Below are 13,990 nucleotides of genomic sequence, written 5' to 3' on the forward strand. Positions count from 1 at the left end.
TGCGGAACTGCAAAAATAATGAGAAGCAAACAAGTAACAACTTTTTCGCATTTAATGTAAAAAATTCATGCTACATCACGCCAGGAAAATTAAATAGAAATAAGCATTAGAGTATAAAGGCTTGCCCTCTGTCGAGTCTTTGGTTTTTAATTAACATAATGGAAATGGAAATAAAAAAAGACAGTACTTTTTTCTGTGAAAATATTGCAGTTAAATGACGTTAGTATTGTTAGGGTTAGTTAACTATGGTTTTCATTTTACTACCTGTCACAGACATCAGCATTATCAGCTTTCATAAGCATCGCCTACTGTTACCGAGGAAGTTCCTGCAATCCAACTTATAGGTATGGGCCAAACCTTTTCTCTATGCCTAACCTATTTTATTTAAAAGATCTGCTTTGGTCATTTACTTTTTAAAAATTTAACAAAAATAGTTTCAAACATTCTAAGGCAGGATTCAGAACAGCAGATCTCGGAGACTCTGCTTTCGTAATGGCAAAAATTAGTTTGCAATGTAATGCAAGATTATTTTTACTATTCATAATAATACAAGATCGTTTTTATTTTTCATAGTTCAAATTAGAAAGACTTCAAACATTTTAAGGCAGTGTCAGAAGGAAAGGTCTTGAAGACTTTTTTATCGCCACCTAAGTATGGAACAATTAGTTTGTAATGGAATGCAAGATTGTTTTCATTTTTCATAATAATGTAAGATCGTTTTTATTTTTCATAGTTCAAATTAAAAAGGCTTCAAACATTTTAAGGCAATGTCAGAAGGAAAGGTCTTGGAGACTTTTCTATCGCCACCTAAATATGGAACAATTAGTTTGTAATGGAATGCAAGATTGTTTTCATTTTTCATAATAATGTAAGATCGTTTTTATTTTTCATAGTTCAAATTAAAAAGGCTTCAAACATTTTAAGGCAGAGTCAGGTGTTGGAGACTTTTCTATCGCCACCTAAATATGGAACAATTAGTTTGTAATGGAATGCAAGATTGTTTTCATTTTTCATAATAATTCAAGATCGTGTTTTTTTTTCATAGTTCAAATTAGAAAGACTTCAAACATTTTAAGGCAGTGTCAGAAGGAAAGGTCTTGAAGACTTTTTTATCGCCACCTAAGTATGGAACAATTAGTTTGTAATGGAATGCAAGATTGTTTTCATTTTTCATAATAATGTAAGATCGTTTTTATTTTTCATAGTTCAAATTAAAAAGGCTTCAAACATTTTAAGGCAGTGTCAGAAGGAAAGGTCTTGAAGACTTTTTTATCGCCACCTAAGTATGGAACAATTAGTTTGTAATGGAATGAAAGATTGTTTTTATTTTTCATAATAATGCAAGATCGTTTTTATTTTTCACAGTTCAAATTAAAAAGGCTTCAAACATTTTAAGGCAGTGTCAGAAGGAAAGGTCTTGAAGACTTTTTTATCGCCACCTAAGTATGGAACAATTAGTTTGTAATGGAATGCAAGATTGTTTTCATTTTTCATAATAATGTAAGATCGTTTTTATTTTTCATAGTTCAAATTAAAAAGGCTTCAAACATTTTAAGGCAGAGTCAGGTCTTGGAGACTTTTCTATCGCCACCTAAATATGGAACAATTAGTTTGTAATGGAATGCAAGATTGTTTTCATTTTTCATAATAATTCAAGATCGTGTTTTTTTTTCATAGTTGAAATTAGAAAGACTTCAAACATTTTAAGGCAGTGTCAGAAGGAAAGGTCTTGAAGACTTTTTTATCGCCACCTAAGTATGGAACAATTAGTTTGTAATGGAATGCAAGATTGTTTTCATTTTTCATAATAATGTAAGATCGTTTTTATTTTTCATAGTTCAAATTAAAAAGGCTTCAAACATTTTAAGGCAGTGTCAGAAGGAAAGGTCTTGAAGACTTTTTTATCGCCACCTAAGTATGGAACAATTAGTTTGTAATGGAATGCAAGATTGTTTTCATTTTTCATAATAATGTAAGATCGTTTTTATTTTTCATAGTTCAAATTAAAAAGGCTTCAAACATTTTAAGGCAGAGTAAGGTCTTGAAGACTTTGTTATCGCCACCTAAGTATGGAACAATTAGTTTGTAATGGAATGCAAGATTGTTTTCATTTTTCATAATAATGTAAGATCGTTTTTATTTTTCATAGTTCAAATTAAAAAGGCTTCAAACATTTTAAGGCAGTGTCAGAAGGAAAGGTCTTGAAGACTTTTTTATCGCCACCTAAGTATGTAACAATTAGTTTGTAATGGAATGCAAGATTGTTTTCATTTTTCATAATAATGTAAGATCGTTTTTATTTTTCATAGTTCAAATTAAAAAGGCTTCAAACATTTTAAGGCAGTGTCAGAAGGAAAGGTCTTGAAGACTTTTTTATCGCCACCTAAGTATGGAACAATTAGTTTGTAATGGAATGCAAGATTGTTTTCATTTTTCATAATAATGTAAGATCGTTTTTATTTTTCATAGTTCAAATTAAAAAGGCTTCAAACATTTTAAGGCGGAGTCAGGTCTTGGAGACTTTTCTATCGCCACCTAAATATGGAACAATTAGTTTGTAATGGAATGCAAGATTGTTTTCATTTTTCATAATAATTCAAGATCGTGTTTTTTTTTCATAGTTCAAATTAGAAAGACTTCAAACATTTTAAGGCAGTGTCAGAAGGAAAGGGCTTGAAGACTTTTTTATCGCCACCTAAGTATGGAACAACTAGTTTGTAATGGAATGCAAGATTGTTTTCATTTTTCATAATAATGTAAGATCGTTTTTATTTTTCATAGTTCAAATTAAAAAGGCTTCAAACATTTTAAGGCAGTGTCAGAAGGAAAGGTCTTGAAGACTTTTTTATCGCCACCTAAGTATGGAACAATTAGTTTGTAATGGAATGCAAGATTGTTTTCATTTTTCATAATAATGTAAGATCGTTTTTATTTTTCATAGTTCAAATTAAAAAGGCTTCAAACATTTTAAGGCAGAGTCAGGTCTTGGAGACTTTTCTATCGCCACCTAAATATGGAACAATTAGTTTGTAATGGAATGCAAGATTGTTTTCATTTTTCATAATAATTCAAGATCGTGTTTTTTTTTCATAGTTCAAATTAAAAAGGCTTCAAACATTTTAAGGCAGTGTCAGAAGGAAAGGTCTTGAATACTTTTTTATCGCCACCTATGTATGGAACAATTAGTTTGTAATGGAATGCAAGATTGTTTTCATTTTTCATAATAATGTAAGATCGTTTTTATTTTTCATAGTTCAAATTAAAAAGGCTTCAAACATTTTAAGGCAGTGTCAGAAGGAAAGGTCTTGAAGACTTTTTTATCGCCACCTAAGTATGGAACAATTAGTTTGTAATGGAATGAAAGATTGTTTTTATTTTTCATAATAATGCAAGATCGTTTTTATTTTTCACAGTTCAAATTAAAAAGGCTTCAAACATTTTAAGGCAGAGTCAGAAGGGAAGGTCTTGGAGACTTTTCTATCGCCACCTAAGTATGGAACAATTAGTTTGTTATGGAATGCAAGATTGTTTTTATTTTTCATAATAATGTAAGATCGTTGTTATTTATCAAAGTTCGAATTAAAAAGACTTTTTAAGGCTGAGTCAGAAGGGAAGGTCTTGGAGACTTTTTTTATCGCCGCTTAAGTATGGAAAAATTAGTTTGTAATGGAATGAAAGATTGTTTTTATAGTTTTCCTTACCCCTTTTTTTTCTCATTTTCTTTTTATTTATTTAAATATTCTTTTGTATTTTATTCAAAATTTCCTTTTTTCCATTTTTGTTAGTTTGTTCACCTTCAGATAGAGGCTCGGTGGCACAGCAGCGCCACAGGCTCGGGGTTCGATCCCCGGGCTGTGCAAAGTTGACTCAGCAAGGTTGACTTGAGTTAATATCTTGAGTAGATGTATAAAATGCGTTCGCGTGGGGACCAAGCACCGGGGTTCCTCCAACAAGCTGACTACTTGTTCGGGGCATATGCTTACGCAGCCGGGGCCCACGATAAGGAGAGCAGATATCGGGGTACTGCCGATCATGGCCCACTTAGGCTGTTGCGCCACTGGGTTTGGTTTAACTTCACTTTCAGAGAAATCTTCTCCAGTGGTAATTATAACTGACAGAACGTATTGTGGAATAATACGATTTTTCAATAACTTGTTTATATTACATGCACGCAATCACTGTTAAATTACAAGGAAATGAAAAAGTAATACTTCATTGGAGTATATAAATGATTGATTTTCCGTTTTTCTTATTCAGACTTGGCTTACTTTATTGTTAGTCTTAAATTTAGCCATCGGAGGGCTTCGGTATTTTATGAGAAAAGTCAAGTTTCCTAAATGCTATAAGATATGGTATATTTTCAATTTAATCCCAATAATAGTAGAAATCACAATATTAGCAATTTTCTTGTATATCGCTTTGTGGCAGAGTTAGATTTCGTAATTTACCTAATCTTCCGGAAGACGAGATACCGTCACTTTTATTCGGCAAAACTGTGCTAGTAATAGATTAAAAGGGTGCACTCTCGGATTATTCATTCGAATTAAAAAAAAAATATATATAAAACTTTCCTTCAGTTTTTCGAGTCATTAGGTTATTTTGAAGCAGGAGACGGGAACAATGTGCAATATCCTCCACGAGACTCGAACCAACCTGAACCTCTAGATTACGCGCCGAGTGTGCTACCGTTACACCACAAGACATGCTGGAAGGAGAGAGAAAATACCTTATATACTCCCCCTTTTAAAGGGCGACTGGGGATTAGGGGACACAGTCGCCAAATCCTGGTAATGACGAATTATGGTCCATTTACTTATGGACAATGACGCCATTATGGGCGTCATTAGGTTATTTTGAAGCAGGAGACTGGAAAAATGTGCATTGCTATCGCCGGGACTCGAACTTGGATCTCTGGAATGCGCGCTGAGCGTGGTACCGGTACACCACGAAGGCATGCTGGAAGGAGGGAGAAAATGCTTTATAAGCCACTATGTACGAAACGTCAAATAGTTCTAAGAATTAATGAAATAAATTAAAATTTATGTGAGGCAATAATATTGAAGAACAGTTTTATACTCACTTTCATTTTTAAAAATTTTGAATTAAAACGAAATCTTATGTGGATACTCATGACTTCATTGTACGGCCTATTAAATTATACAGATATTTTGCTGTATTTCATTTAAGCTTATTTTCTAACTTCATCAAAAGATGCCTCAAGCAAGTTGAAAATGACATCAAAAATTGCAAATTTTGAAATTAAATATCCCGATTAATTTTTGCCGCACGGAAGTGAAACTTCTTATAATTTTTTTTTCTTAACGAGTATAAAGGTTTCCCTAATCAAAGGATAGGAACTGGGAAACTTAGATTTCGCTATTTGTCTAAAATTAAATTTCCTTTTAAAATAGCATTGCCAAAACATGAATATTTTCGCCATTTAAAATACTTCTGTAAGTGGAAAATAAGACTACAACCAACGCTTGCGAAAATAAAGGCCAGGTAAACACTTTAAAGCAGGATAAGGGAGTAGGTATGTATGTGTACGTTTGGTACTGATGATTTCAATAGGGAGGTGTACAACCAGATGTCATAGTAGTCCCGAATACAAAATTTCACCATTCTGTTTCTAACCGTTTTTGATTTATAAGAGATAGTACATATGCACAGGCGTCATGCGAAAACGTCCTCCAGATAGATTCGGGAATGGTCAAAATGGATATTTCAATTGAAATATGGTACCGGACATTTTTTTGGATTACAATGCTTCTTACAAGGAAGTAAAAAAACAGAAGTTTGCAATTTTATATAAGTATAAAATAAAGGAAAATCAACGATTTAAGGAAAAAAATTGATTCGATTTTCATTAATAATATTTTAATGAACTGATGAATAAGTACGGAGTGCATTATAACATTCTATTCTCAATTACCTGTACCTGATGAAATAAAGGCTAGATCTGAATATGGAGGCAGATAATTTTATACAAATGTTAAAAATCTATCAACCAGGCTAAATTAACTTTATCTTTCACGGATTGCTTTTGTCATTTTTATGCAAAGATACGTTGATACAAAGGTATTTACACAGGGGTTCTACTGCATTCGCAGTATTTCCCTGTAAACCTGAAGGAAATCCACAATGGGCATGGTGTTGAAAGCTTCCTGGATGAATCTCATGGAGGAAGCAGGGAGAGGGAGGAATAAGAAGAAAAATATCTCAAGTAAGTCCATTGAAAACTGGCGAGGGAGTAGAAAGTAAAGTCCACAGAAGCCGCCCGAGGTGATCTCGTTTTTGCGTGCTGCCATCTATGGTGATTCCGTAAGTAGGCGCAGAAATGGAATTTAGGGTTAGCTGCTCGTATCTGTGGCGCCATCTATCGGTCTGTTTGGAAGCTGGCCAAGAAAGGACATTTAGGCAAAGCAAGGGGAAAGTTCGGATCTTCTGCAGTATGGGCTTCGTTTTATCCAAAACAAGAGGTAAGGTGATTAGGAGTGTAAATTCAACATATTGATGGTGTGGGTAGTGAAAAGCCTATTGTAATAGTCATCCTCTATGAAATATGCAAAGAATGAATCTTGAATCTTCAGTTTCATTTTTAGTGTCAACTACTGAGAGTTTTTACTAATATCTCTAGTGTGCCTATGGCCTTTCGTAAATTTTAAAAATATCAAAGGTCAGGGGCGTAGCTAGAGGGGGCAAGGGGGGCATATGTCCCCGGGCGCAGAATCCAAGGGGCGCCAAACTGATGTTACGACATTTTAAAATTAAATGTTTTCCATCCTTGGCCAAGCATTAGGGAGCGCGAAATCTTCAGTTGTCCCTGGGCGCTGAAAACCCTAGCTACACCTCTGTGCATGAGCACCGCGCCCGAAGGCGAAAGTGGTCTGAGTGGCAAGTCATTCAGGAAAGCAAGAGTTGGATCCAATCCAAAATCTACTAATTTTTCTATCAAGATTTTTCGTCGTGGAAATTGTTTGAGTAGGTGCTGGAAGCATATCGTCTCTGATTCCTAGCAAAGAAAAATAATCTCAATAGGGTTATTGTTAGATTTAAAATAACTAAACTGGTAGAAAATAATTATAAGATGATTTTCACCATCGATCAGCTGGATTATGACATTCGGTAAAGTAAGCGTTATGATCACAAGTATATCTTACGAAATCTTACTTCTTCCTTCCTTGTGGCGACAATATGTTATATCTTCTAGTGCACTATATTGCTACATCCTAACTTTCAGATTATGTGCCAAAAAATTCATTACCAGCACCGCATCTAGAATTCTGCTGTTTTGTCCATGCCTAAGGCAAATAGAATCACGTTTTCCTAAGAAAATTTTCTACGAAAAATCTTTCGTCTTATGAAAATAAGGATCGCATGTTTTGTTCTATTCTAAAAAAAACCAATCCTGTATGAGGATTTAGGAGATGTTCCTCGCAATGTATGATTTAGGTAATGTCCAGATTTTGTTTATATGTCTCTTTTACGTCACGATTAAATTCTCGAAGACGCCTCCTTTGAATAAAAGGGGGAAAAAATACGAAAGCTTCGTCAGCAAGCAAGATGCAAGTAGAAAATTTTCCTTTTTGACCTAACAAAGAAGTTGTTTACCGGCTTTAATCTCAAGCTGTGTTTTATCTTGAAGAATGTTTCGTTTTCTAATTACGTAGGATTAAATTCATATTTAAAAAATGTTTCTAAATATTAAATTTAAAAAGCTGCCGCCCATAAGCGGCCGAGCGGTAAAGTCGCTTAACAGTGATAGTTCGGATCTGGGTTATATTTCTGAAGAACGGGCTGACTGCATGGGCGTTTTCGTAGTTTTTCCCCATGTGTTAAGCGTATACGAGACAGTCATCCACGAAGAGGAAAAAATAGAAATGATATTTAATTGCTATCGAGGACACTGAGGTAAGATTTTGTTGGTTACATGTACGTGTAATGAGAAAGGCTGTTGATTGAAATAATTCTGATGAAAGCCGATTGCATTGGCCCTAAAGCTTGGAGCGAGTACATCAAAAAGGGCGTTTCTTGTCTAGTGCTTGCGAGCTGTCATTGGAATGCAAAAGAGGAATGTTGAAATTGATAGTAAATGCACAGGCGTTAGACGTTTATGCCTTCTATGTCAGCGTGCCCACCAGCGGCCGAGCGGTAAAGTCGCTGAACACTGGTAGTTCGGTCCGAGGTTCGAATCCCGCGAACGGGCTGGCTGCATGGGTGTTTTCGTGGTTTTCCCCATGTGTAACGTGTATACGAGCCAGTTTCCCTTAGAAAGTCCTCCACGAAAGGCATCCCTCCTCTTAGGCAGATAGCCCTAGTGTGCTTTGCCATAATTAAATACACACACACACTTTTATGTCAGCATATCTGAACCTCTGTTTGCAATCTGGTGCGCCTTTCCTCCGGACACAACCAAGGACCTACAGAATTCATGTAGTGGCAGGATGCAGCTGTTTTAACACCATATTAGGAAGGTAATTATAATATTTTGGTTTTCAACGTACATTTGTTTGATAGGCGATATCTCGGTGATGTTTCTTGCTTTTACATGTTCTTTGAACAGAAGTATAAAAAAGTCGTATAATGGACATATTGGACTGGCAAGAAAATAATTTCGGTTTGCACAAATGAATGTTCATTTTATTATTATATATATTTTTTTTTTTTTTTTTTTTTTTTTTGCCATTTGGTAGACGACACATTTAGGTTGCTATAGAAACAAATTCTGTATATTTTTGTTTTCAGCTCTTAATTTAGGGTAGGTTTAAACATGGGGAGCAAAAGTAAACGTATTTGACAGTTTGCTTTTTCATTTCCATAAAGCGGCTGAGACTCACAAAGAGACATGTGAAGTTTATGGTGTTGATTGCTTAACAGAACGCATGTGTCACAATTAGTTTAAAAATTCACTTGTATATGTCCAACGTTCTGGGCGACATTCTGAAGTTGATGATGACAAAACCTGAAGCCATAATTGAATCGAATCTTCATATAACTATGCCAGGCATTGCGAAAAGTTTAACTGTATCACACATAATAACTGAAAATGATATAAGATGTCATGGACTCTCTAAGAAGTTCGATATTTGGGTTCCGCATGAATTGGAGGAAATGTACTTAACACAGCGAATCAATAATCAAAATACGCATTTCATACGTGATGCAGTCGACCCTTATTTGAAACTATTATCATTGGTGAGGAAAAATGGATCATCTACAATAACGTTAATCGAAAAAGATTATGATGAATCGGCACAAACTACATCAAGAGCTGAATTGCATCAGAAAAATATCATACTGTCAGTTTGGTGGGAATACAAAAGTGTTGTGTATTTTGATCTGCTTCCAAGTAAGCAAACGATCAACTCATACATTTACTGCTAACAGCTTATGAAACCGGAGGAAGCAATCAAAGAGAAATAAATGGCCAGAATTGGTAAATCGGAAAGGAATCATGTTCCATCACGACAACGCCAGTCCTCACCCATCTTTAACAACACTTACGAAATTATTGGAGCTTGGCTGGGAAGTAATATCGCATTCTCCATATTCCTCGACCGTGTACCATGGGTTTATCATACATTTAAGTTTACAAAACTTCTGAATTCGCAAAAAAAATTCCAGTAATAATGATAGCCTCAAATCCCACTTGGTTGAGGTTTTTGCTTCTACAGACCAGAAGTTCTGTTAACGCGAAATTATGAAGTTACCAAGAAAATGGTAAATGGACATCGAACTGAATGGATGGTATTTGCAGAAGCTTATTTTTTATATAGAAAAATTCGAGCTTGTTTCACTCTAAAAACCGAAATTACTTTCTTGCCAATCCGATATAATATCGAAGTCAGGCATGTCCAAAGACATGAACAAACGATTTTGGAAAAAATACAAAAACTATTTAACTTACGTAATGTTACAAATTTGGTACTTATGTAAACAATTTTAGTGAAGTTATATATGCAACTGTGGTACTTTTTTTTATTATAAAATAACACGAAAATCTGAAGAAGCTCTGCCGGAAAAGTAAAAATACAGGAGCAAGTCTCTTTTAGTTCGAATACTTTACTTTGATTTATCTAAACTGGCGAGAAATCGCCAAATGGCACCAAACGTTACTACCATTGGCGGTACTTTGATCCGGTCCCTGTAGGTAATGGTACTTTGTAACTGATCCTATATGTAGCTGTAATCGTAGTCGGCCTTCATATGTCTTCCTGTAATTTTGAGACGTGGAAAATACCAGACATTTCTCGGTGCCGAGAGAAAACTATAAGATTAAACAGAGCACCAAATTCTCAGCAGTTGATGTCAGTACAGAGCTGAATTCGAAATACTAAGATATCCGCAAGAGCTTTGCATTTTAGATGCGCTTTGCATTGCAATATGTTTAACGTTCTTAACAGTTTGAAGTGTAATTATTTATTGCACTTTGTGGTAGTAGGGAAGGTGTAAGAGTATTTTTGTGGAATCTACCTGAAGTGTGCAATGTTTCATTGGGAAAATAAATTTTATCCAGTTCTCATCAATTCTGTGTGCATTCAATCTGTTACGAACTGGTACGTACTCAACCAAAACCTTTTCCTATATAAGGAATTTCAGTTGCTTACAGGTAGTTTTAACTCCTGCGCTTCATTCTAGGTTTCGTTAGCTAAGAAACAAAACGATTTTAAGTTTGCAGTTAGGAGACCAACTACCTAGCATTCAAACGCATAATTTTGAGATCAGTTGCCTAGCATTCAAACGGATAGTTATGAGACCAATTGCCTAGCATTCAAATGGGTATTTTTTATTGACTGTCAATTGCTAGGTTAGTAGCGATAGTATGTTAGTCTGCCGATGATCAGGACTTTGGCTTTCCTCGTAATCCGAAAACACAGTGACCTCTTTCATTAAACTTCTAGAGACATTAGGTTTTTTTCGAAGCAGGAGAGATGAAAAATTAGCAACGCCTTCGCCGGGAATCGAACCACGTATCTCTGGAATACGCGACCAGCGTGCAGACCATGACACTACGAAGGCATGCTGAAAAGATGGGAGAAACACCTTATATACTCCCCTTTTAAAGGACGACTGGGGTTTTTAGGTAACCCAATCACAAAATCCTGGGTGTGGAGAATCATCATCCACCACCCTTTTAGTTAGGGCGCCAGTGTAGAGTCATTAGGTTATTTCGAAGCAGGAGTGAGGAAAAATGAGCAACGCCTTCGCTGGGAATCGAACCACGGACTTCTGGAATATGCGCCCAGCATGCAGAACACTACACTACGAAGGCATGCTAAGAAGGCGGGAGAAATACCTTATAAACCCATGCTGATAAAATATTTCTGTTAAGTTAAATAAGTTTGAGATCTAAATTGTAAAAGTTGTCATTTATGTAAAGAAAATATCCTGTAAGAATTCTATGCTGTTTTATAGCCTTTTTCTGAAGTAATTTGTTCATACTGTTTTATACTATCAGTTAAAGCAATAAGTTTTATCGTTTCAGAATCACCCGTAACAAACTAGTGAAAATGGATGAAAGAAGCATGAATTTTGATACAGAAACAACCATGTCAAAGAGTAGCAGCAGGAAAGGCATTTTATCCGTGATTGAAAAGAATTTGGAAATTACTAATTGGAAAGTTCAGTTATTTAAGCATACTGTTTTACTTGCTTGCTTAATAGGGTTTTCAATTCAAGTTTATGAATTTAGCAAAATTTATTATTCTTATCCAACTAGAATAGACTTCGCAGTAACGGAACCTAGTGATTTCATCTGGCCAGCTCTTACTGTTTGTAACGGTGATCCGTAAGTTCACTAATTCCGTTTTCTAGCTTTAGCATTTTTAAGAATTACAGTAGCGTATTTAACATATCATGCTTCATTTACGCTTAAGATTACAGTTTTATAAAATTTTTTGTTATAGTTTAATTAATAGTGTTATTAGTTATATACTGCTAATTTTCTTTCTGGCTGGAATCTTCTGAAATTTTGTTTCGATTTTGTAACAAAATTGCATAAACAGTCAAAAGTCGTTAATTCGGACACCCATAATTCGGAATGATCTATAATCCGGACCTCAAAGCTAAAAACGTTCTGCGCATGCGCCGCGTTGACACATGCGCATAGGCGTTTACGCGTGCGCGTAAGACCTCTTACGACTGCGCATTTGAGTATGCACAAGCGCAGAATACGTTTTCGCGTGCGCGTTTTATGTATAACGGACGGTATAAGCTAAAATTATCTAATTATCTATTTCAGTTAATGTTGATGATTGCGTTGTTCCTTAATTTTCGAATTGGATCCGGCTTATTATTTTTTGCAGACTGTAAGAGCAATACTATAAAAGTAAACTTGAACTTTCGATTATGTCAAATAGAATTTCCGATTCTGGAGCTCCCAAAGGATCGTACAAAACGAAAGTATGTTTCGATGTCCATCAAACAAAAAGTGGAATTGCTGCAAAAAATGGATAAAGACATGAAGAATGTGACAAAGAGGTTAGTGAAAACGAAAAAATTTCGCTTGACAAGTTAGTCGGTATTCTCGGCACAGCAATTAACGGGACTTGAACAGCGGAACTTTGTAACTGAACAAAAAATTATGTCTGTTTATAGAATTAAAGAGAAAATATTATCACATAAAACGAAGCAACTTAAACAACTTACATTGAAAGAAATGTTTAATAAAGTAAACAAATAAATATTAAGCTTTTTTTTTTTTGTAAATTTTGATACCATTTACATCATAATTGTTCTTTATTTCATAAATTAAGGTTTCATATTTTTAATTTTATAATTTCTGCATGCCATCTTACGCGATTTAAACTGATGATCTATAATCCGGAAAAATCGATAATCCGGAATCGCCGAAGTGTCGACGAGTCCGGATTAACGACTTTTGACTGTATATATTACTAACATTTGTTTATCGAATGTCTAACTCATATTCATTCATAAGTTTTAAGTTTTCTACGCATTTCTCTGTTTTTTGTTTACTATATCGTCCGTAATACACCTAATTTTATCAAATCTCATATTCATTGAGAGAAATGTTTGGCTATTTTCAGCTTCCGATAACGAAAAATGTGGAATAATTATACTGTTAGAATTTCATTTGCTGTGTAAAAGTTTTTGTGAATTCAGTTTGTTTGCCTTTGTATAAGCTTATGATTGATATTCTCAAGCTTCAGCTTGTAGAGTCCACTAGATTCACTTTTATGTGGAAATTGAAATAGTAGTAACTGCACAGGAGAAGGGTTAAAAGTACTCTTTATTAACTCGTTAAAATTTACAATGCGTCAACTCGACACTAACAACTCTTCTTGGGCTGTAATTGAAATCAGGTAATGAAACTAAAAATTTGAAGATAAATACAAGTAATAGAACTACGCTACAGGGCTCAGCTAAATCCCGTTTCTTAAACCCCTGTTGGAAACTAGTGACAGCAAGCAAATGCAATTAAGCCACGCGAACCAGCAATAAGTCTGGGAGCAAACGCTGAAAGCAGCAGAGGTGAAGGCAGTAAACTAACTCTTCCTCTTTACTATTGACTTTCGGTGTTTAAAGTCTTTCTTCAACGTAGAATTTGCATTCCTTCACGCACGCTACCAAATTTAAATATTCTGGCGCTGACAATTAGGGGAATGAAAGCTTAAAGAATAGCAAATTAACTAAAATTGGTTATTTAAAATAAATATAAATCCCTAGAAACTTTTAGTAGACTATTCGAAATACGCTAAAGCAATTTGTAAATTGTGTTGCTTAAAATACTTAAACTGTTCTCATTTGTTCCCCCATTAAATCAATTTTTTCTGTCAGCTTTCATATTATGTTTTCTCCTAAATTCCAAAATATTTCTTTCTCAATAGCCCTGTTTTCTCTATTTGAGAGAATTCACTGAAGCGTCTGAATTCGGGTTAGAATTTGGAGTTTAATTTTAACTTAGTGATCATAAAAATGTCCTGAGTATAACTGGAACTTTTCACAGATTGAAGTTCTTAAAAATTTC

General features: G+C 34.7%; 1 protein-coding gene across 1 annotated transcript in view; it reads left to right on the top strand.

The window, feature by feature from the left end:
• Positions 1-228: 228 nt before the first annotated feature.
• Positions 229-13,990, top strand: part of LOC118200633 (uncharacterized) — a 59,806-nt gene continuing 46,044 nt past the window's right edge. Inside the window, exons 1-2 of the mRNA XM_035372597.2 lie at positions 229-344; positions 11,486-11,788. Of these exons, the coding sequence (XP_035228488.1) occupies positions 11,511-11,788 (278 nt within the window). The 5' untranslated portion in view covers positions 229-344; positions 11,486-11,510. The remainder of the gene's footprint in view (positions 345-11,485; positions 11,789-13,990) is intronic.

This window comes from Stegodyphus dumicola, chromosome 11 (genome assembly GCF_044657685.1).
Source record: "Stegodyphus dumicola isolate Sdum_Otavi_A_Nest chromosome 11, ASM4465768v1".
Taxonomy (NCBI): domain Eukaryota; kingdom Metazoa; phylum Arthropoda; class Arachnida; order Araneae; family Eresidae; genus Stegodyphus; species Stegodyphus dumicola.